At 37.6% G+C, this 24,439-nt stretch overlaps 1 protein-coding gene across 2 annotated transcripts in view; it reads left to right on the forward strand.

Annotated features, from left to right (window-relative positions):
- Nucleotides 1-21,203, forward strand: part of VPS36 (vacuolar protein sorting 36 homolog) — a 46,285-nt gene extending 25,082 nt beyond the window's left edge. Inside the window, exons 7-14 of one of the 2 annotated variants that reach the window (XM_074217209.1) lie at nucleotides 8,328-8,360; nucleotides 8,452-8,529; nucleotides 9,887-10,021; nucleotides 10,940-11,005; nucleotides 13,012-13,076; nucleotides 15,289-15,373; nucleotides 16,834-16,910; nucleotides 18,631-21,203. In XM_074217209.1, coding sequence (XP_074073310.1) covers nucleotides 8,328-8,360; nucleotides 8,452-8,529; nucleotides 9,887-10,021; nucleotides 10,940-11,005; nucleotides 13,012-13,076; nucleotides 15,289-15,373; nucleotides 16,834-16,910; nucleotides 18,631-18,724 — 633 coding nt within the window. In that variant the 3' untranslated portion in view covers nucleotides 18,725-21,203. The remainder of the gene's footprint in view (nucleotides 1-8,327; nucleotides 8,361-8,451; nucleotides 8,530-9,886; nucleotides 10,022-10,939; nucleotides 11,006-13,011; nucleotides 13,077-15,288; nucleotides 15,374-16,833; nucleotides 16,911-18,630) is intronic. The other variant, XM_074217210.1, reaches the window with a different exon arrangement.
- Nucleotides 21,204-24,439: the final 3,236 nt, after the last annotated feature.

Below are 24,439 nucleotides of genomic sequence, written 5' to 3' on the forward strand. Positions count from 1 at the left end.
TTTTCACTGGACATCCCCCCCCAGGCCTACTTCCCTCTCCCTCTTCATCTCTACCCCCTCACTTCACTGACTTCGTTCAAGTCTTGGTTAAAGTTCCACCTTCAGCAAGAGTGTTTCCTGCCCCTCCCTTTTAAAATTTATTTTTCCCCCTACTTTCTTTTACTACTGTTATCTTTCTTTTTAGGTCTCAACCAGATTGTATGTTGTTTATATCTGTGTTATCTGGTTCTATCTGTGTTTATCTTAGTTGTGCATAGTTGTTTGCATGTCGTTTCCCCTATTAATAAATAAATGTGAGCCCTTGATGACAGGATTGGTTTTTGCTTTTCTTTGAATCTCCAGTACTCCTGCTAGTGTCTGGGTAGTGCCTTTGTAGCCCTTAGCTGGTCTAGCTCCTGATTAATAAATGCTTCTTTTGTTGACTTTTTTCTGATCAGGGATCCTTTGTTCTTGATATATGAGTAGCTCACCCCCTTTCTGTTCATATGTCTCTCTGGTAATATCTTTTAAATCATTTATCTTTGATGATAGTTTGTAGCCTTGTCACACCATGTGCCTTTTTCATTTTCCTTTGTTGGGTGACCCACAGCTTTAATATTTTGCAGATTGGTTTTCCATGACTTGATACACAGCATCACTGAAAGAACTTTGCTGTTTTTTTAAAAAAGAGAGGTCTTTGTTTCAGTTCAACCTGTTCACTCCCGGTTAAATTCTAGCCCTGATCATTCTCCATCTGCATTGGCTGTCTAAGATATATGTACTGATGGATCAGGAACATGGCCTGGCCTCCTGTAGCCAAGGCATGCCATCTCCTGGATAAAGCATTCTTCCATTTTTTTTCCTGCATAGATTATAAGCCCAAATTCTTTTGAGTAATTATGGATCTTTTATAAGAGAATTCTATAGAGTACTGGGAATTACTTTCTTTAGTCAACAAAAGTGTCATCTGCAAACAGGCATCTAGAAGACCTGATAATCTTTTCATTTGAACTTTGTAACTCTATAGCAATGGTAAATGGCTATTAATAATTATAGGACCGCTGAATAAAGATTTGTCTTTCAAGGAATTGTATATGATTTTGAAAATTGAATAGTATGTACTCTGTAGATAGAGTAGATATCTTTAAGAAAGGTAGTGTTTTGGTCAGTCAAATAAAATGGATTTTTTTTAAGGTGTTTTTTTTTTTTTTGCAAGGCAATGGGGTTAAGTGGCTTGCCCAAGGCCACACAGCTAGGTAATTATTAAGTGTTTGAGGCTGGATTTGAACTCAGGTACTCCTGACTCCAGGGCTGGTGCTCTATCCTTTGGGCCATCTAGCCCCCCCCCATGGATTTTTTTTTTAGAGCCAACAAAGAGTGAATATTTTCACATTTGTATTCTCCATACTTTTTAGCCAGGGGTGTGTCAGCCCTAAAAGAGCAGTTAGGAAATCTTTCTTGTTCCCTTCTCCCACTTTCATCAGTGAGGCCTTCATTCAAGTATGGATTATCTTCATACATTTTATAGGAGAGGAGGCCTAGTGGTTGGTGGTTAGTGCTAGTTTCTTAATTGCCCCAATTTCTGATATCAGTAAGATCTGTGATTTTTCCAGATGTTTGATATTCTTTTCTCCTTCAGATATCCCGAGAATCAGTCCTTCATTGCCTTCTAAATCTGTTGCCTCTTGTAAGGCAACGTGGGGTGGCGGAGAGCCCTCTAGTAAGGTGGCTTGGGGTGGTGGAAAGCCCTCTAGGAAGGTGGGGTGGTGGAGAGTGCTGGCTCTGGAGGCGGGGACCTGGGTTCAGAACTCACTTTTTTACCTCTGTGATCTTGGGGAAATCCCTTTTTTGCCTTGGATGTCCTTTCTGGCTCTAGGTTCCTAATCCTTTCATAGCAACATTGCAGAGCTGCTTTGCATAGGCTTGGTCTGATCATTTGCTTGTCCCATCTTTGTTTTCTTTAGGACCCTTTCTCTTTCCTCATGCAGTACATCAAGGACTGTGCTTTCAAAGTCCAGTTTGTGGTGGTTTTTCTGTCATTGATTGAGGAAAAGGTTTCTTATGAAAATAATAACTTAGAAGTTGTTTCAACTTGTTCTGTTGTTTTCTTTCTAATGTCAGCCTTAAATGCCCTGAGGATCTGGCTTGGTTGACTATCTTTTCAAGCTTTCTACTGTAGACTTGCTTTTTTTCTCTAATGTGTGTTGTTGCTTTTATGAGGCAGCACTCCTCATCATCTTCCTCGATCAGATTTTACAGATGAGTTTAGATTCTAAATTGGTATTGCCTTTGGCCATCTTATTGGCACAAAGATCAAGTACCAGAGGAGGTTTCAAGGTGCTTTTGTCTCCTCCTCCTTATAATGATTGATTTATATGGGTTAAACTTCCTTAGGAATGGTTGTATCTATGTTAATTTTGCTTCTTATCCATTTTTTGTTTTTGGTTTCAAGAACTTGTTTAAATAGGCCAGGTTGGAATTGCCCCAACTGTGTGTCATATCTTTTTATTTTCTCATTTATCATTGATTTTGATTTTTGCTGTAACATGTCCATGGGCTGAGTGTATAGATAGTAAACTCACTCAGAAATAATTTCTAACTCAATAACTAATCATATACTGTCAGAATATAGTAAGTTTTTATCTTTTGAAATATTATTCAGTAGGGGCAGAGCCAAGATGGTGGCGTGAGGGCAGAATTTCTCAGAAACTCTCTCCCAAAATATTCCAAAAAACCTTAAAATTATGACTAAATTTTTGAGAGACAGAACCCACAGAAATATCCAATGAGTAGCCCAAGATAACTTGGAAGAGCATGGGAAGTCTCTGTTCCACATGATTGGAGGAGGCGGCAGCACAGCCAGGATAATTGTGCTAGACAGCCTGTATGTCCCCAGGGTTCCTGGGAGCTCTGGCTCAGGGCAGCAGAAGCAGTTTCCAGACCTGCCAACCCAGAGAAACCAAGCACAGCTTGAAAGATCAGTGGGGTAACATCTGCCAGAGTGAGCATGGAACCCAGGCCAGCTTGGCCCTCAACATAGCTGTGGTTCTCAGCGCAGCCTAGCCCTTGGCACAGCCCAGATCTCAGAAATGGAAGCAGGCCACAGAACCACCTAGCAGGGACCTCCTGGCAACTACTCCCAGGACACTCAGCCCAAGGAAGGTAAGGGGGTGGGGGGGAGACTGTCAAGGTCTCTCCTCTGTCCCTGGGACAGGACTCTGTGGCTTCGTCTATATTTGGACTGTGGTCGCAGTGTGGGGTCCCCTCATTGCTGTAGAGCAGGTACCCTCCTCACAGCTCCAGGGCAGAGGGGAGTGCTTGTCCACAGACCAGAGCAGAGGCAGGAGAGCAATCAGAGCCTTGAAGGAACTGAGGTCCTTGCAGGGGTGCCCCAATAACACTCAGAAGCTTGGGAAGTACCCCAAAACCAAGTCACAGGCTGGGGAAATGAGTAAACAGAAAAAAGGAACCTGACCATAGACAATTACTTAGATCCCATGGAGGATCAAAACACACACTCAGAAGATGACAAAGACAAAGCCTCTGTATCCAAAGCCTCCAAGAAAAAATAGGAATTGGTCTCAGGCTAAGGCAGAGCCCAAAAAAGATTTTGAAAATTAAGTAAGAGAGAAAGAGGAAAAGTTGAGAAGAGAAATGAGAGAGATGCAGGAAAATCATGAAAACCAAGGCAACAGCTTGGTCAAGGAGATCCAAAAAAAATGCTGAAGAAAACAATATGTTAAAAACCAGTTTAGGTCAAATAGATAAAACAATCCAAAAAGTTAATGAGGAAAAGAATACCTTAAAGAGCAGAATTGGCCAGATGAAAAAGGAGATAAGAAATCTCTCTGAAGAAAACAACTCCTTCAAATGCAGAATGGAGCTAAAGGAAGCTAATGACTTTGTGAGGACTCAAGAAACAATAAAACAATAACAAAAGAATGAAAAATTAGGGGGCGGCTAGGTGGCGCATTGGATAAAGCACTGGCCCTGGAATCAGGAGTACCTGGGTTCAAATCCAGTCTCAGACACTTAATAATTACCTAGCTGTGTGGCCTTGGGCAAGCCACTTAACCCCATTTGCCTTGCAAAAACCTTAAAAGAAAGAAAGAAAGAAAGAAAGAAAGAAAGAAAGAAAGAAAGAAAGAAAGAAAGAAAGAAAGAAAGAAAGAAAGAAAAAGAATGAAAAACTAGAAGAAAACATGAAATATCTCATTGATAAACAACTGACCTGGAAAAAAAAGATCCAGGAGAGGCAATGTAAAAATTGTTGGGCTACCTGAAAGTCATGATCAGGAAAAGCACCTTGACTTCATTTTTAAAGAATTTCTACAGCAAAATTGCCCTGATATTCTAGAAACAGAGGGCAAAATAGAAATTGAGGGAATTCACTGATCTCCTGAAAAAGATCCAAAAAGAAACCCCCCGGAATATTATAGCCAAATTCCAGAACAAGTCAAAGAGAAAATATTACAAGCAGCCAGAATGGAGCAATTCAGATATTGTGGAGCTACAGTCAGGATTGCCCAGAACTTTAACAGCATCCACATCAAGGACTTGTAGGGCTTGGAATATAATATTCTGAAAGGCAAAAGAGCTTGGAATGCAACTGAGAATCCACTACCCAGCAAAACTGAACATCCTCTTCCAGGGGAAAAGCTGGACTTTCAGTGAACAAGGGAAATTTCAAATGTTCCTGTTAACCAGAGCTGAACAGAAAGTTCGATCTCCACGTACAGGACTCAGGTGAAGCATAGAGAAGGTGAATGAGAAGGGTAAATTATGAGGGATTTAATGATGATGAACTGTGTGTGTTCCTGCATGGGAAGAAGATACAGATAATACTCATATGGACTTTTTCATTTATTAGAGCAGTTAGAAGGAGCTTTTTTTAGATACGGCACAGGAGAGAGCTGAATTTGAAGATAATATATATTATAAAGAAGGATTTAATGGGTGAAAAGGGAATGTACAGGGGGAAAGGGAAAGGAGAGGTAGAATGGGCTAAGATAGTTCATGTAAAAGAATCAAGAAAAAGCTTTTTCAATGGAGTGGAAGGGGGAAAGGTGTGAGGGCGGGATGAGTGAGCCTTCATTCTCATCAGAAATGGCTCAGAGGAGAAACAACATACTCATTTAATAGGGTATAGAACTCTATCTTACCTTAGTGGGGAAAGGAGAGGAATGGGAAAAGGGATGGGGGTGGGGGTAGGAGGGGGGAGTTTAGGTGATAGAAGAGAGGGAAGATCATGGGAGAGGAAAGTCAGATACAACAGACTTTTTTTGTTTTTTGCAAGGTGGTGGGGTTGGGTGGCCTACCCAGGACCACACAGCTAGGTGGTTGCTAGATGTCTGGGGTGGGATGTGGGCTTGAGTTCTCATGGCCCCAGGGCTGGTGCTTTGTCCTCTATACCATTCAGCTGCCCCATAGCACACTTTTGAAAAGGGATAGAGTTGAAAGGAAAGAGAAAATAGAATAAATGGGAGTGGGAAGGAATGAATGAAGAGAATTACAATCAGCAATAGCAACTATGGGAAAAAATATGGAAGTAACTTCTCTGATGAACTTATGAATTTTTTTTTTCAAGGCAATGGGATTATGTGACTTGCCCAAGGTCACACAGCTAATTATTAAGTGTCTGAGGCCAGATTTAAACTCAGATCCTCCTGATTCCAGGGCTGGTGCTCTATCCACTGCGCCACCTAGCTGTCCCTGCTTCCAAATTTCTTAAAATATCTTGGTGGTGTAGTGGATAAAATGCTGGGCCCAGAGAGTTAGAGAGATCTAAATTCAAATCCAGCCTTGGACGCTTACTAACTGGGTGACCCCCAAGGCAAGTCACTTAATCTGTGTCTGCCTAAGTTTCCTCAACTGTAAAGTAGGCTTAATAATGTACATACTTCCCAGAGTTGTTATGAGGATTAAATGAGGTAATATTTGTAAAGGTCTTAGGATAAAAGCTGGTACATAGTTGACATTTAATATATACCTATTCCCTTCTTTAAAGAATTTACGATTTGTAAGTATATGAGAGTCTTAGAATGTCTACTAGTCTTTGTTTTGTGCTTCTGAACCATGTTTTCAATTTTTTTTTTGTTTGTTTTGTTTTTGTGGGGCAATGGGGTTGAATGACTTGCCTAAGGTCATATAGCTAGTAAGTATCAAGTGTCTGAGGACAAATTTGAACTCAGGTCCTCTCGACTTCAGGGTGTTCTATCCACTATGCCACATAGCTACCCCTCAATATATTTTTTGCTGTTCTTCCCTATGCTTTGAGATTAAAATCACTAAATATGAAAATGGATGGTAATTTAATTGAGTCTGTCTTATCAAGTTCTTTTTATAATGCTTCTCTTCATCCCCTGCAGCAAATATTATACATAAGTTGCAGTTATCTTTGTGGTGGTCTTTTTTGCAAAGAATCGTTACAAGCTCTGAATTCAGAGATAAATTTCTCATGAAATTTTATTTTTTTTGCCATTTGATGTACGATGAAACTAGCTACAACAATTCCTTTATTTTCATCTCCAGTGAGAACTTGCAAAATATCTTCCTATTTTGTTGCATTAAGAATCTCAAGATTGAGATGTTTTATTTTCTTTAATAGTATATCTATTCATGGTCACTAGAGAAAGATTTCACATTTAGTATTATAATAACCAAGTCAGTATTTGTCTAAAAACTAAGCCTAAAGTCTAAAAAGCCTAAAAACTGTTTCTTAGTACTTCTGCCTACTTTCTCTATTACCCTTCCACCATCATTTATAGAAGAAAGTTTGCACAGTGAGGACTATTTTTAATTTTTAATTTTATGGATTCCCATGGCCAAAAAATGTCCAGATGATAAACCTACCTGTTCTTAGCTGGATTGGACCTTGTGAGACAGATATGTCCTGTTTCTGGGACCTTAATCAAAACCTTGGCAGCCTGAGAGAACTTGCTGAAGCTTACATTTTGCTGGCATAGTTATTAAACAAAGGATGAACAGCAGCAACAATCCTGACTTTCCACAGTGAAACTTCATAATGATTTTTGGAGGAAATTTTCAGTAAATTAAGATAGTTTAATGTTCAGTATTTAAATTAAGTGGTGATATCTTTCTATCTATATCTATAATGATGGGCATTGTTAGAGGAAATGCTCAGATTAAGATTTCAGGTCCATTGAAATATACTGAGATGTAATATTAAAAGTTGACAATCATTGAATCATTGTTACAGGTTTTAGCTATGGGTCTCATAATCTGTTTTTGTCATTGTGTGCATATAATATGTGTTTGTGTGCATATGCGTGGTATGTGTGTATTTTAATCTGGCCATATCTAACATCCAACACTACAAATATTCCTTAAGGTCCTCATTAATTACATGAACAATGAATTGCATGAAATGGTCACAATTCAAATTTCTACTACATATTTACATTGGATTAAAACCAATTATCCTATTTTACATACTTATAACTTCAACTTGTACAAATTTGAATACATTTAACCACTTCACTGGGATAAGCATCTAAGTATAATATCACACCTATTAAAGTCAGAAGTGTTTAGCACTGAATATTTCTGCATCTATTTTAGTCATTTTTGGCAAGCAAAGCATCCACTAAAAATACCTTTGGGTCTTAATTTCTTAGCAAGAGAAATCAAATGACAGCATTTTATTTTGTTCTCTGAAAGTAATTTAACAATTTCTAACATGCCATCATTTTGTTTTCTAAACTAATAAAAAATTTGTTGTTGTTTCAGTTCTGTCTGCTCTGTAACCCTATTTGGGATTTTCTTGGCAAAAATATTAGAGTGGTTTCCCATTTCCTTCTCCCATTTTACAGATGAAGAACTGAGGCAAACAAGGTTAAATGACTTGCCCAAGGTCACACAGTTAGTAAATGATTGAGACCAGATTTGAATCTGGAAGAACAATCTTCCTTATTTCAGACCCAACACTCTTTGTTTTTTGAGGAAATTTTTAACAAAATTAATTCAGTTTACTTGAAGTTAGAATATTTGTATTCGGGGGCGGCCAGGTGGCATAGTGGATAAAGCACCAGCCCTGGAGTCAGGAGTACCTGGGTTCAAATCTGGTCTCAGACACTTAATAATTACCTAGCTGTGTGGCCTTGGGCAAGCCACTTAACCCCATTTGCCTTGCAAAAAAAAAATTGTATTCGACAATAGTGATTTTTCCAGACTCCTTAAATTAATAGAAAGTTTCATGTATTTCTTAGAGACCTTTCATCTTCAGTTCATATCATAATAAAGTTATCAGAGAAACATTGCTTTTAGTGTTTTAAAATATTGAAGTCCTTTTAGATTTATACCATTAAATGTCATTCTTTTCATTTCAGGCTTTTGAAGACCTCAGCAAACTCATGGTCAAGGTATATTAATTTACTTTGTTATAGTCATAACAATTGTATTGTTTTTAAGCACATTTCGTAAATAGAAAATATGGGTACTTTTTTCTGATAGGCAAAAGAAATGGTCGAATTATCCAAATCTATAGCAAATAAAATTAAGGATAAACAAGGTGACATCACAGAAGATGAAGTAAGTAAAGAGTTTTGTATTCTTTTTTAGAGCTATATAAGTTTATATATATATATATATATAAACTTTTACATAAATAAATGAACAGTATAATTAATGTTTTATGGTCTTTTAATAGAGCTTTTGTTTTGGGGTCTTAAAATTAAGTGAAAATACTTCAAAAGTATAAGATGTTTGACTTAAAGTTGTTATAGCTTATATATAGGATATAGGTTGATTTTTTTAAAAAAGTTTTTTCTGGAAATATAAATATTAGTGTGCTAAGAATACTACAAAAAGTAAAAGCTGATAGCTTTTTTACAATCTTTTTTGAAAATCGACTTTTAGGCCAAAAATTGCTTGAAGTTGAGTTTTTTTAGGGTATTCTAGTGATAACCTTGAGATTGATATTAAATGTAATTGTTACCTTAATGTTCTTCATTGCCAGACTGATGAGATGAGGAAAGAAAAGGTAAAGGAAGAGGGAGGCTATATTATTAATTTTATCCAGAATATTGCTGAAAGTCCTTTCCCTATTACAAATGATGAGAAATTATAAATATAGTATAAGAATTTGCAGAAAGATTTAGACTCTTGATTCAATATAAAGAAAAAATTCCTAACAATTAGAATTAGCTCACAGTGATGACTCTGACACTAGCTTTGTTTTGTCTTGGGTGGCACAGTGGATAGAACACTGGCCTTGGATTCAAGAGGACAGGAGTTCGAATCCAGCCTCAGATACCTGCCACTTACTAGCCATGTAACCCTGGGCAAGTCACTTAACCCTGATTGTCATTCTGATTCCTATCTGGTCACTGGACCCAGATGACTCTGGAGATAAAGTGAGGCTGGTGACTTAGCAGAGCCTCGCCTCACTTGAATCCATTTCATGTGCTTGTCATGGCATCACCTCCCTGATGTCATGGTCTTCTTTGAGAATGAAGGACAAAATTATTAAAGTGAACTGGAGAAGCAAATGGCAAACCACTAGCATATCTCTGCCAAAACAAACAAACAAACCCAAATGGGATAAAGAAGAATTGTATGTGACTGAAATGATTGAAAAACAAAGAATGATTGACTACTGGGAAGATTGTGAGTTTCCCCATTGAAGTTCTTCAAATGAAGGCTAGATGACCCTATGTTGAGAACAATTTAAAGAGAATTCCTTACCATGAATTGACTAGATTAGATGACTCCTTTCACATTTTAATGTTCTGTAAATGGAAGGGGTTAGGGGAGGAAAGGGGGGGCAGCTTAAGCATTTAATTAAATATTTAATTATTGGCCAGAGGAAACAAAGGTCTTTAATTTTAAAGAAAAACAAATCTAACTGCCTTGTTATTGATGTGTATTTTTCCTTTTTCCCATTTAGACTATCAGGTTTAAATCCTACTTACTGAGTATGGGTATAGCTAATCCAGTTACCAGGGAAACACATGGCTCAGGCACACATTACCATATGCAGCTGGCAAAACAACTAGCTGGAATACTCCAGGTGCCTTTAGAGGTAAATGCAAAATAAAACTCCCTTATTTTTGGTAGTGTTTAATTCCTTCAGTATTCTTATATTTTGATTAATCTTCAACTAATATTCTATTATTTTGTTTTTTGAAGTATTAATTGCTTTGAATGAAACTGCTAACATTTTAATTTTTTATATTTAATTTCTACCATAGCTATACTTTATAGATTATTATTATTAGATTCACAACTTTCTTAGTCAAAAAGCAGTCCTCTTGTTTCTTATCTCTAATGCCATCTGAATGGCTAATATAGAACATTTTTTGAGACAGATTAGAAGGCATTTGCATATGATAATTGTAGAGATTCTAACATGACATACAAGGACAGTACATTTTTTTTTCTCATACATCTCCAAAAGGGTTTTGTATTATACTTCGTGCTGAAGAAGAGAAGTTTAGGAAGGATAGGTTAGTATTTTTTAAGTACTTGAAGATCTGCCATATGGAAAGAAAGATTAGATTTATTCTGTGTGATTCAAGGGAGTAGAAATAGCAATAGAAAGTGGAAGATGCTAAGATTTCCTTTAATTATGAACAGCAGTGTCTTTACTTAAAAGCAAAAGACTGCCTGTAGAGGTATTGAAAAAATGATACCTTTCAGGCTGTTAGAGAATACATTCATGTTTCAAATAGGGATATCCCTTTTGAATGACCTCTAATGAATCGTGGACCTTATGCACGTAGAACTTTAAAGGACCTTTGTGACCAATTAGTAAATAATAGTCATTGTAAATAACTTGAAGAACTTGAAGAAGAACTTTTGAAATCTGAATATGGAATTTGTCTCAATATTTTGCATATGTATTTTCTGGTGTACTGTAATTTAATACTCATTATACAAATATCAGGAAACTTTGCCACCAACCACACTTTGTATTAAATATAATTTCATATTTAAACAGGAACGAGGGGGAATAATGTCACTCACAGAGGTATACTGTTTGGTGAACCGAGCTCGAGGAATGGAAGTAAGGAATCATTTCTGACATTATTGATGGAATCCAGAAAAATCCTATTATACTGAAGGATAGATTCTATTTATAAAAAAAGTTATTTTTTTTAACTTGAGGAGATGCCTTTTGGAACAATAGTTTCTCAGCTTAGTCATATCAAATTCTATGCATTATTGGATAATGCTGTATAAAAAAATACCTTCTCTGGTTCCTTTCTGTATCAAAGACCTTGAATATATGCTAATAGTAGGTGGTAATGAACATATGCTAATGGTAGGTAGTAATGAAAAGAGAAGAACTTCACAAAAGAAGCAACTACACTACAAGTCTCCCCCTTCATCTTGACTTCCCATATCTCTCATCCTTTTCCATTTCAAAAAATTCAACCACCTAAACAAAGGCCCCATATTACTAACAACACAAAAGGATCTAGGATGAGGAAAGGTTTGAATGGTGTAAATATGATTGGATTTTGTAATTCTTATTTTCCCAAAACCCTTCCCTTTTCCAAGCTCCCTTGATTTCTTGAAGGTACAGCCATCCCGCTGGTCTCCCAACTTTATAGCATTGGCCAGTTCTGCCTTCACACTCTCATCTCATTCACATCTCTCCATTCACAGAGCTACTGTCTTAGTTGGGGCAGCAACCTCTAAACAACTCCCTTGCCTCATCTCTCATCCTTGTGGTCCACCCACCCTGCTGGCTCTGATTCCTCGACCTTCAGCTTCCTGCTGCCTCAGGATCAAACATAAACTCCTCCATTAGCCTTCCCCGCCTGAACCGGCCCTCCCTCCCAGGCTCTTCCACACCTTGGCTTTCCTTCTCCCACCTCTGTGCCTTTGGACCGACCCTGTTGGGTGCCTCATTAACTGCTAGTGTGTTCTCCCTTCTGACATTTAACTGCTTTATATTTACCTTATATTTAAGCTGTATATAGCCATGTCTTGTTCCTTGGAACTTATGCTTCTTGTGAGTAGCAGTTCTTTTTGTCTTGGTCCTGGTATCCCCAAGCCCTGATCAGTGCCAGGTCAGATAAAAGAACTTGGTTGTGCTTAGATGATCTATAGTTTTTCTTCCAGCTCTGAATGTTATGATTTAGCATTGGAAACTTTGAATAGAATTCCATTAAAATTAAATAAAAATTAAACAATTTGGACAGATTATAAGCATTATTAATTTGTGCTCAGTGAAAATTACTTCATCAGCAAATTGAGGGATTTTGCTTCTATAAGCTTGATTTTTTTTTAAGTTTGAACCATCTATTGTTGGGCACCTTGTAAATGTTTTGACTTTTTTTTTTAGGGTTTTTTTTTGCAAGGCAAATGGGGTTAAGTGGCTTGCCCAAGGCCACACAGCTAGGTAATTATTAAGTGTCTGAGACCAGATTTGAACCCAGGTACTCCTGACTCCAAAGCCGGTGCTTTATCCACTACACCACCTAGCTGCCCCGACTTTTTTTTTTAATCACGTATAATTTCCATCTTCACACATTTTATTAAATCCTGCTATGTATTAAGTACTGTTCTAAACACAGAGGAAACAAGTACAATACATGAAATAATCACTGTGGAATAAATACAAAGAAGTTAAGTACAAGGTAGTTTGGTAGGGAGAGTGCTAACAGCTAAGGGGACAGTAAGAGGCATCCCTGTAGAAGATGGCACTTGAACTGCACCTTAAAAGAATTACTTCCTGGCATTTGACTCAGAGGAAACTGTGTGGAGGCACCACCAGGAGCATATCTCTGTTCCCTCCCTCACTTCGAGAGAGAACAAAGCCAGGCTCAATTTCCTCACATCCACAGCTTGAGCATCCAGCTGGTGGGGCCGAGTGAGCACCTCCTCCCAAGGGACTCTCATAGCCCTTTAGCTGATTAGGTCATATCACCTGAAATCTCTGACAAATGTGCCTCTAGATTACAGGCTTCTCTGCTGTTTGTGGTCCCTCTTGTTGTGTTTGTTTAAATAACATCATAAATGGTCCTTTATAATATTAACAAGAGCGTTTTTTTTTTTTACTAGCTACTTTCACCAGAGGATTTAGTAAATGCTTGTAAGATGTTGGAAGCACTGAAATTACCTCTCAGGTAAGGGGATTTCCTAAGATGGGTATTTAATTTGAATAATAATTCCTTGTAGATTCAACTATAATCCAGCTTTCCAGTCCCTTTTTATGAGCATGTGATCTTTCTCCTCATGCTTTCCATGCTGACTTCTCTCAGTGTGGGCAGCCTCTCTGTGGGCCTAGCTCACTTTCCAGGGCTCTAACTGCATTTCTTTTTTGCAAGGCAGTGGGGTTAAGTGACTTGCCCACAATCACACAGCTAGGTAATCATTAAGTGTCTGAGGCCTGATTTGAACTCAGGTCCTCCTGACTTCAGGGTCGGTGCTTTATCCACTGCACCACCCAGCTGCCTCTCTTAACTGCATTTCAAGATTCTTCTGGATCCATCCTATCAGTGATACACAGTCTTTGGCTTTCCTTTTTACAACTATATTTTAAAGCTTGAGACCAAAAAAGGAATTAAAAGCTTATTACTGACCTTTTGCAGGAACTTGGATGAATTGACCCTTTGAGTCAGAAACTCCCTAGCTTCTCTTTGTCAATCAGTGAGCATTTATTTAGCACTAATTACACACTGGTTCTAAGCATTCAAAGGAAAGAAAAAACACTTAGTCTGTGTCCTCAGAAGGGAAGGCACTGGGGATGGGTGCAGGGGGTTGGTTTATCCAGGAAAGATCTCACTGAAGGGGGAATTGGAGCTGGATGTTGAAGGAGACTAGGGAAGTGAGAAGGCGGAGATGATTAAGGAGGACATGCCAGGTCAATAAAACTGGTCTATGCATGGTTCAGCACATGTGTGATCCAGTAAAAAGACTGGATCATAGAATCTGTGAAGAGAAGTAAACTAAGACGATCAGAAAGGGAGGAAGGGACCAGGAGTCATTAAACCAGGAGTTTATTGAATAGAAGGGTGATAGCAGGCTCTTTAGAAAGATCACTTTGGCAGCTGCATGGAGGATGAACTGTAAACGGGAAGAGCTTTAACTTGGCCATTTCAACAGCTGGACAGAGTCCAGTTTGGAGAACCAAATGCTTCTCCTAATTAGGTGTGTCCAAGCTTGGTACCACATGTAGCCCTTAAAACCCAATCATATTCTTTGGTAATATAGATATTAAAATCTATATGTGGCCCTTGGTGAGTTTTTGTTGGGTGATGCAGCCCAAAAGAGCTAAAAGATTGGCTACTCATACCGTAAAGAGATATTTTTCCTTTACTCCCTGAGTTTCCATTAAGAGTGTATGTGGTAATCATGATGACAATACAAGAATCTTTGACTTTCTTGGTATATTCTTCTGGGCAAGTCACATAATCCTGACTGCATTCTGAGCTATTTCCAGTCATCCTGATTCATATGGCTGTGGAGGAGAAAGAGAGGCTGGTGACTTTGCACAGCATCTTTCTCACTCAAATCTAATTCATGTGCTTCTTATGGCATCACTCCTTGATGTGGTCTTCTTCAAGAATGGAGGACAAACATCAGGTTATAACCTCTTGATGCTTTAATTGAGGTCTTCTTAAGTTGCTGTGGATATTCATTACTTAATGGTTAACTCTCTGTGATGAGTGTCTCTTAGAAAAGTTAATCCTTGGACAACATGTACGGTTACAGACCAGTTTGTTGCAAGATTCATAGTTGAAGCTTTTCTTGCTTTGGTGGTTAAAACTCTACAGAGCTTTCAGATCTCTGGCACAACCTTTGGTAATAGTAATATAGAGTCATCTCCACAGTATACATGATGGTAATAGATTTTAACAGGATGACAGGACTCAACACATAGTTAAAAATGTAATCAGTCCTATCATGTCTCATTGTCCCTGTACCCATCTTTAGTAGAACAATAGGTGGGGTACGAGATGTGCAGATGGGCGGGAAGAATTTGACAGTGAAGTATAGGACATAAGGGCAAAACAATTTGTTTGTCTCAGATGAGAATGACCAGGATTCTCTTTATCATCTGCTACTGCAAAGACTGTCAGGCTTCAGATTATCCCTTTTCTTCTACCAAGAACATATGAAGAGATGAGGTTATGAAGTAATCCATATTTCACTATTTGATCAACTATTTGCTCATAGTTCCTTGGGGGGGGGGTTATGTTATGAATGTTACTTCTTTTGTGCTATCACTCCTATACTTGAGTATTAAAAAAACCCACAATTTTTCAGCTGTTGAAGTTTCTTAGCTGCCAAAGAGTCCAAATGATTTATTCTCTTATTCTCCTCCTTCATTTTCAGACTCCGAATTTTTGACAGTGGTGTCATGGTTATTGAGCTTCAGTCCCACAATGAGGAGGAAATGCTTGCCTCAGCTTTAGAGACGGTATGTGACCTGGATGTCCTTTAACAGGGTGCAGAGATGATCTAAGCATGCTGGGTGTAAAACTTGAAGAACAGGATTTCCTATTGAAATTTTTCATATTAAAAAAGTTGTTTCCCCATTTGCCTTGCAAAAAACCAAAAAAACAAAAAAAAAGTTGTTTTCAGATATACAGGTTGTAATGTTTTAAATTGTTTTTAAGGCGCAAGGCAGCTTGGCTTGGTAGATGACATCTCCTTGCCCTGCCCAGGTGACGTACCACCTGCTTCTTGAAGCCCTTCCTAATTCCCTCAGTTGCTGCCCTCCCTCTCTCCTTCACTCCAACTCCTAGTTGTATGTCTGTCCTGTGTTTCTGTTTTTACTTACCATTAACATATTGGATCCCTCTTGTAAGGTCAGAAATGATCTCACATTTGTATTTTACTCTTCGATGCTTGGCATATATTCACACTTAATGCTTTCTGAGATGGATTTATTACTAAATCATTGGTGGGTTTCAATCTGAGTTGGGGTAGGTCTGGAAGTTCCCACACACAGGCAAAATCACAGATCCTTTGTGCCTTGGCATAAGCAAACCCATAATTAAGAACTTTTTTCCCCTAAGTGAAAAAATAGACTAATGTTACATGGTGTATTTTCTGTGAGGCTTAGCTTTGGGTGTTTCTATTTTTTTAATCAAAGCATTACATAATTGAGCTCTGTCAATAGGGGTGCACAAATACCGTTAACCATCAGGCAACTGTGTCAAAAAATTTGCAGCAATTCAGTTCAGCAAAAAGACTAGGTGTTTACTGTTTGCTTAATACTACAAAAGCCTAGATCAAGTGATTTAGCTGATTTCTCTAATGATGTCACTTAGTTAAGATGCTTGAAATCACATTGCCTTCGTTGAATTTTCATGATCTTATTAAATGTAGTGACCTTGAGCAAATCATTGAACTTCTCTTTGTTCCAGTAGCCTCATTACGAAAGGGAAAGTTGTACTAGAAGATCCACTAAGATCCCTTTCCCTTCTGATCTCTGGATTTCTGATGTTTCCATAATACATATTTTTAACATAAGTTGATTCATCAAGTTCTTTACCCTCTTCCTTTTCAGAATGTTTAACCTTGCCTTTTATGTTACTTCACAGACTTTCTGTCATATATTACAGAGATAGTACAATTTAGACTGTTGAGTTTTGAAATTTTTCTTTTGAGTCCTCAGCTTTGTAATAGTATTACCTCATGTTTATATAGTTTTTTAAGCTTTATATAATGCTTCCCTCATAACATTGTGAGGTAGGTAGAGTCAAACACTGGTTAAGAAAATTTAATTCAATTGCTACTACTATTTGAATATGTGTAATACATTCACGAACTTTTTCTGTTTTAAAATTTCTTACTTGATTGGATTCATAGAACTAAGTGTTATGCCTTACAATTAAATTCATAATACATTTATTTTGGTGTTCTTTATTATAGGTGTCAGAAAAGGGATCTCTCACATCAGAAGAATTTGCCAAACTTGTAGGAATGTCTGTTCTTTTAGCCAAAGAAAGGTAAAATAGTTGGATTGGTAGTGCCCATTTTTGTTACTATTTATCATTGTGTTCTCTTAATTGTCAAATCTGATGACTTTTTCTTAGTCCCCTTCCATCATGATCTTTCTTCAGCATTTTGACACAGCTGATCACCTGCTTCTCCCAGCTACTCTCTTTTCTGGGTTTTCATAACATTGTTTCTCTTGGTTCTTTTCTTTCCATATTGACTACTCCTTAAATTATTTTCCTGGATCATCATCCATATCATGCCCTGTCACTATGAGGGTACCCTGAAGTTCTACCTCAGGCCTTTTTCTTTTCCTTTTCTATGCCAAGGCGGGAAATGTCTAGTCCACGGGCTATCTATGGCTTGTGGTTTGGTGCTGCCATGACACCCACAGGCAGAACTAGAAATTCAGTAAATCTGGGAGCTTTTTAGGGATGAATTAATTAAATATTTGACCAAATATTTTAGGTGAATGATGTTATAAATATCCAAATGGCCCTTGGCAGAGAAAAGGTTTCCCCTCCTATGCCTATATCCTCTCACTTGATGACCTCATTAATTTCCATGGATTTTAATTATGGAAACTTTGGAGATGATATCTCCTCTCTCTTGAACTCTCATTCCCACATCACTGACTATTAGACACTTTGAACTGGATGCCCCATAAGTATCTCAAACTATCCTGTTACTTTCAAGGGTGGCATGATTCTTCTAGTCACCCAGGATAACAATTTTAGTGTCTCCTCAACCAATTCTCACTGCATATATCCATTCGATTGCCCAATTTTGCCATCTCTATATCCATAGCATCTCATATATCTGTCCCATTCTTACCATCCACATAACACCTTGCCACCCCCTTATCACCTCTCACCTAGATATTATGGTAGTTTCCTAATTGCTCTTTTCTCCATGATTCCATCTCTCATCACTCTCATCCATCCACCACAGAGCTGCCAAAGAAATTATCTTTAAGGGCAATTAGGACTGTGTTGCTATTCTTTTTTAATAACTTCCATTGTCATAGTTCCCAATTACATCTTGTTCAGCTATTTAGTTGTGTCCAAGACCCTGTGGACCACAGCATACCAGTGTTGTCTATGGGGGTTTTCTTGAGAAACATACTGGAGTTCCTTCTCCAGTGGATCAAGGCAGAGGATAAGTGACTTGCCCTAGGTCACACAGCTAGTAAATGTCTGAGGCCAGATTTGAACTCTGGTCTTCCTGACTGCAGCCTAGGGCTCTATCCACTGAACCCCTCTATATTAGATCTAAGAACAAATAAAAACTCCTCCTTGTGGCATTTATAACCTTTAAAAACCCCACTCCAGCCTACCTTTTCAGTCTTATTTATCATTTCCTTTTTGTATATTCTAAAGTCATTCAAAACTGATATCTTTACTCTTCTTCATATAAGACATTCCATTTCCATTTCTGGACCTTGGAGCTGGCTCTCTTCATTATCAGGAATGCTTTTCTTTTTCTCCTCCAATTGGTGCCGTTACTGATTCCCCCAGCTGCTGGTGCCCTCCTTCCCCTTATTTCACTCTCTTCTATCCCTGTGGATATATACAGCTCCCCCACATGGAGTCTAAGCTGTTTGAGGATTGGGACTGCCTCTTTCTCCTCTTCATGTCTGTAGGGCATAGTGTGATAAGCATTTAATAAATCCTTGTGGATTGATTGATTGATTGTATAAATGATTTGTTTTCATTTCATCTTTGTCTTTAGGTTGCTTCTTGCTGAAAAGATGGGCCATCTTTGCCGAGATGATTCAGTGGAAGGCTTGCGGTTTTATCCAAATTTGTTCATGACCCAGAGTTAAATATTTTGTAATTGTAATATTCTTTAACCTATATCCTTTCATCATGCAATGGCTGGATGACAGACAACTTATGAAATATACCCTTATCCAATTAGAAATTTTGGTAGAATACTGCAATACAGGACAGCTTTTCTAATGTTTTTCCCTAAGTAGTATGTCCTGGGAAAACTTATTTAGGATTAATATGGAAAGGTACTAAAGGGAAAAAAAATCAAAGCTGTCATGAAAATTAAATCATGTTAAGTTTATGTTGATCCTTTTGGGGTCAATGTAAAATAAGAGTTTCTAACTGAATCCTTTAGTTCAACTGCTTTGACAGAAGGGAGTTTAGTTCATGAGAATAAACCTGGGTTAGCTCGGATAATAGTTATGTTGATAATATGACTGAAATGGATTGAATCACAATAGGATTCATGTTCTTGTCAAATGTTGACCCTTTGGAGATATCTAAACTATTCCATATCTGCAGTGATAGAAGTGTGACACCATTGGAATATAATGTGATACAGGAGGATGCTGTGTTAAGACATCTCCTCTGAGGGAATTTTAGAAGCAGTTGTAGGCTGTGTCTATTCCAGAAGCCAGATCAGGTATTTTATTTGGCTTACTTATATCAAGACTTGATACAGTAAGTTCTTTAATTTTTTTATTAAGTGGTGAATTCATGACTGGCATTTAAAGAATGCACCTATGTCATTTACTTTTAAAACACATTGGATTTTGAAATTGAATTAAGAAGTTGTTTAGACATGTTTAGAGGGTGATTTGAAATTTGGAAATTCACCACCCTGGGGATTTTTAAGTCTGCTGTAGAAAACCATGAACCAGGAACCTGTAGACTTGATTATCTTTTTTCATTGAAGTGGAAAAAGGAAAAGTTAGAGAACACCTCCACACACACACACACACACCCCTCCACCCTTTCCTCATTTTTAGCAGATTTCAACAATGAACAATTCTGGTGCACTACTAGCAAGTCATTCTACCATGTTCCAGCAATATTTTTTACTTTTGTTTGCCCTGATTTACTTAATAACATGCAGAAAAAGCCTGCTTCTTGGTATGGTTGTTCTTTTCAGAAAAATATGAGAGAAATAAAAGTGGGTTTTCCTAAGACCAAAAAAATGCTACCACTAATGAAAATAGTTAGACTTCAGTTTTACAGTAGTATAATGTATCATATAATGGCATAACTTAAAATTCAGGGCATATGCCTAATGTTAGAATGGGGCTTTCCTGCAGTGGTTAGCCAAGAATATGGAGTAAGAAGGTACATTTTACAGGATGATCAGTATTTGTACTCCAAGAACCAACCTTCAGTGACTATATTTAGTCAACCTAAGAGGAATCCCCAAATTTATACTTGAGTCTCTCTAAGGAACTTATGGGATTTGTAGGGTCCATTTGTATATCATTGCTAGTAGCCATTCTAGGACCCTTGTGTGAAGATCTCAAGGAATTTCCAACCTCACACTCAGAAAATACCTCCTGCTAGGCTAGCTAGCCACTCTCTTTACATAACTGTCAGTCCCTGGGTATCAGCTTTAGTTATTTAATATCAGTAGAGCATCAACAAAAGTGCTGCCTCTAGAAAACCTTGTTCTAGGTCCTCTTGCTGACCCACTTGGTTCTGCTAACAGTTCACTGATGAGTGAACTCCCTGTTTTGCCTCCATCATCCAAACCCTTTAATTTGTTTCTAGATATCTCTGTAGTTTTTGGACCTCCAAAGATGCAAAGGATGCTTTTATACATAACGCAGAAAATCTCATTTGTCAATTTTTTAAAATTATAATTGTGTCAACCCTGTTCTTACTGTTGAATAGTAAACTGTGCCATAGCTTGTAGCTGTACTAGGCGGTGGTTCAAGCTTTAAGGGTTTAAGAACAGTCACAATAGAGTAATTCAATTTAGCTATTATGTTTACCTTCATATGTCAGCAGCAAAACATGAATGGGATACGAAAAGCTAACTAAGAAGGAAATTAGAAATAAAAGAGGGGAAATCACATATCAACACTATTCTGGAGGCATTATCATATTTTAAAACTCAGTGTTTAGATAATTCAGAAATTTCTTATTTTGCATTATTTTTAAGTGGACATATTCCCACTATTTCTTGATCCAACTTTTATTTTTTATGACTTTGGACTGTCTTATGGGGGCATCATTCAGGTCTTGCTCTTAGTAGGCTTATGTTTAAATAAGAACTTTTGGACTCTGACTCCCACCCAAAGTGCTGTCTCGGTGCTTTTCATAATTGATATATTTATTATTTCGTACTTTCATGACTTACCTCTTAGGAGCATTAAGACACAGACCTGTATCCTTAGCTTTATTACAATGGCACTTCTTGAGCCACTTATTGTAAGACAAAACTTTATACTTGTGTATGTAAAGATCTTTTCAGGGTTAAATTAAATGATTGATATATATATATTAATAAATCATCACAATAAAAAAAGATTTTTCCTAACAGTATTCTCTTTTTTTTAAATGTTGAAAAAGATAGTAATCTAAAATATAGTCACATTTTCCTTCTAGACAGTTAGATGCCTTGTACAAATGTGAAAGATAATATCAACCTCTTTATTGTAATAATTTTAAGAGCTATTATAATGAACTGTTATCTTAAAAAACAATTTGCTATGACTGTATGAAAAACTGAGCATATATTAAAGTAACCCTTATCCATCCTGTACCCATCCACCAATCTTTCTAAGACTGAGACTTTCTAAGATTTTCATCATGTCATTTCCTTGCTTAAGATAGAAAGTTTAACATTCAGGTCCAGACTTTTCATTCAAGGCCTTTGTATAATTTGGCTTTGTCCAGCCTTCTCTCTCACCATTCCTTAGTTCTTCTTTCACCCATCTCCCCAAAGTGGAACATTCCACACTCATTGATAATCCATTTGCCTTTGCTGGGATAAAGATATAAAGTGCTTAGAGGAGTAGCTAATACTGGACAAAAGGATCCAGAGGGATCTTAGATTTAGTCTTAACACTAGGATTAAAAAAAATTTATCTTCACAAAAACAGGGTTGGGGAGGAATAGTGAGTCAGCAGTGTCTGGAAAAATAGATATCTGACAGTTTTAGTGAACCATTTGGACATGAGGGGGCACAGCCTTTGCAAAAATACATAAATAGGAGATGGAATGTGTTTATGGAATGTGTCCCAAGAATAGAAAATAGGCTAGTTTGGCTTGGACAGAAGGTAGGGTGTGAGGGGAATAACATAAAGCCTGGGAAGAGAGAATCAAATGACTGGTGGGAATTCAAAAATTCAACAGGACTTTGCATTTTATTTTGGAAGCAATAAACTTTGAGTGGGAGAGAAGTATAGTCAGATGTTCCTTAAGAACATCAGTTTAGCAGTTGTGTAGAAGTAGGGATATCAGTAAAGAGCCTATTGCAATAATTTTTTTTTTAGGGTTTGTTTTTTTTTTTGGCAAGGCAATGGGATTAAGTGGCTTGCCCAGGGCCACACAGCTAGGTAATTATTAAGTGTTTGAGGTTGGATTTGAACTTGGCTACTCCTGACTCCAGGTGCTCTATCCCCTGCGCCCATCCAGCCACCCCTCTATTGCAATAATTCAGACAAAAGATGAAAGACTAACCTAGAGCAGTGACTATAAATGAAAAGAAGGGGGTGAAGACGAATGAATAAATCGTCAAGATTTGGCATCTCATTGGATATGGAGAGAGGAGTGAAGGAGAAAGAAGATGATGCTGAAATGAATCTGGGTGACAAGAAGGAAGGTGTGCCCTCAAGAGAAATAGGAAAATTAAGAAAGGAGATTGAGGAAAAGGGAAGGGATAATGGCTTCCATTTTGAGGGAGCCATATTGAGTTTGGATATGTCCAAGTGAAAATGTCTAGCAATCAAGACACTTGATAAGGGAGTAGAATTTAGAAGAGAAACAGAGAGGGGCTAGGTATTTGAATTTAGGAGTCATCTGTAGAGAGATGAACCCATGGAGTTCACAAAAGATCACTGGGAAAAAGAATAATAGACCTCAGGATGGGTCTTTGGCATTATGGAGTGGAGCTTGACTGATCTTGCAAAACTTTGCTAAATATATCATTGCACTAGGAACAATTTAAATAAATACACTGACAGTTCAATGTTGACAAGACCCTAGTGCTATTCTTCTTAACTTCAGTCCTTCGATAAATTTTAGTTAATATTAATTAAAACTTTTAGAAGATTACATAATCAAAGTACTCATTGCTCAATGGCAGTACAGTTCAGAAAGAACTATAACCTGTAAAATTACATATTAATTTAAAATTAAATTTTAATTTGTTCCTAATTCTTCCACCTGAAAGGAGGGGTATTTGTGTGTGTGTTTGTGTGTGTATGTGTGTGTGTGTGTTTGTGTGTATTATGGTTTTTTTGCAAGGCAATGGGGTTAAGTGACTCCCCCAAGGTCAGACAGCTAGGAAAGTATTATTTGAGGTCGAATTTGAACTCAGGTCTTCTTCCTAAGCCCCTCCAGGGCTGTTGCACTATCTACTGTGCCATCTAGCTGCCCAACTTGTGTGTTTTGATGATGTTTGTCCTTCATTCTGAAAGAAATCCATGACATCAGAGCAGTGATGCCATGGCATGCCTGTCTCCTCCAGAGCCACCTAACCCCTCTCCACTTCTGAGTTCTAGTCCCCTATCAACTATTTTGATTGCTAGACATCTTGATTTGGACATTTCCAAACTCAACATGTACAAAATGGAAGCCATTATCCCTTCCTCCTTCCTCCATCTCCTTTGCTAGTTCTCTTTTTTCTGTTGAGGGCACACCTTCCTTCTTGTTACCCAGATTCACTTCAACAGCATCTTCTTTTTCCCTCATTCCTTTCCATAACCAATGATATGTCAAATGGTTCCAGTGGCCAGATATGAATCAGGATGACCAGAGATGGTTCAGTGGGAGACAGTCAGGGTTAAGTGACTTGCCCAAGGTGACACAGCTAGTAAGTGTCAAGTGTTTAAAGTCAGATTTGGACTCGGGTCCTCTTGATTCCAGGGCTGGTGCTCTATCCAGTGCACCAACTAGCTGTCTTCTGATTAATTGCAATTTAAGTGAACTGGGTTGAGCACTACCAGTCAACTGATCCAATACATCATGGCGACAATTTAAGATTAACACTACCACCTAGCTGCTCCATTGTGTATTCTAATAGTCCAGAGAATAGGCTGAGCTAAAAAAATGTTATCATACATGGAAAATGATTATAAGATTGAAAACTGGGATTAAACAAATAAACCCTTTCCAGTTCAAAAAATTTCATTAGTGCTATTAGCTAAATTATTTGAAAAGATAAGCTTTTTAAACTCTCTTGACTCTAAGATAATGTAAATGAATCTTTAAAAATCTATTGAAAAATCCAAGAAACCTAAATTAGGTTTTAATTTCAACTAAAAATATGATACTTTATATAAAAGCAAAATAAATTGTAAATTGTGTATGTAACACTAAAATATTAATCTAATTAAATTCAATTTAGCATGTATTAAACACCAGCTAATGCAAGGTGCTGCTGGGTGTTGGTGATACAAAGACAAAACCAAAACTGACCCACAAGCAAATACCTAACTGGAAAGACTTATAGAACTTTCTCTTCTAGTGCCTTGTATTTTTCACCAAATTGCTTTAGGATGTTGCTTTAGGTGCATGCAGATTGTTAAGCTTTTTTCCCCTATCCTACATGAGGA

This window comes from Macrotis lagotis, chromosome 1, assembly GCF_037893015.1.
Source record: "Macrotis lagotis isolate mMagLag1 chromosome 1, bilby.v1.9.chrom.fasta, whole genome shotgun sequence".
NCBI classification, from domain to species: Eukaryota; Metazoa; Chordata; class Mammalia; order Peramelemorphia; family Peramelidae; genus Macrotis; species Macrotis lagotis.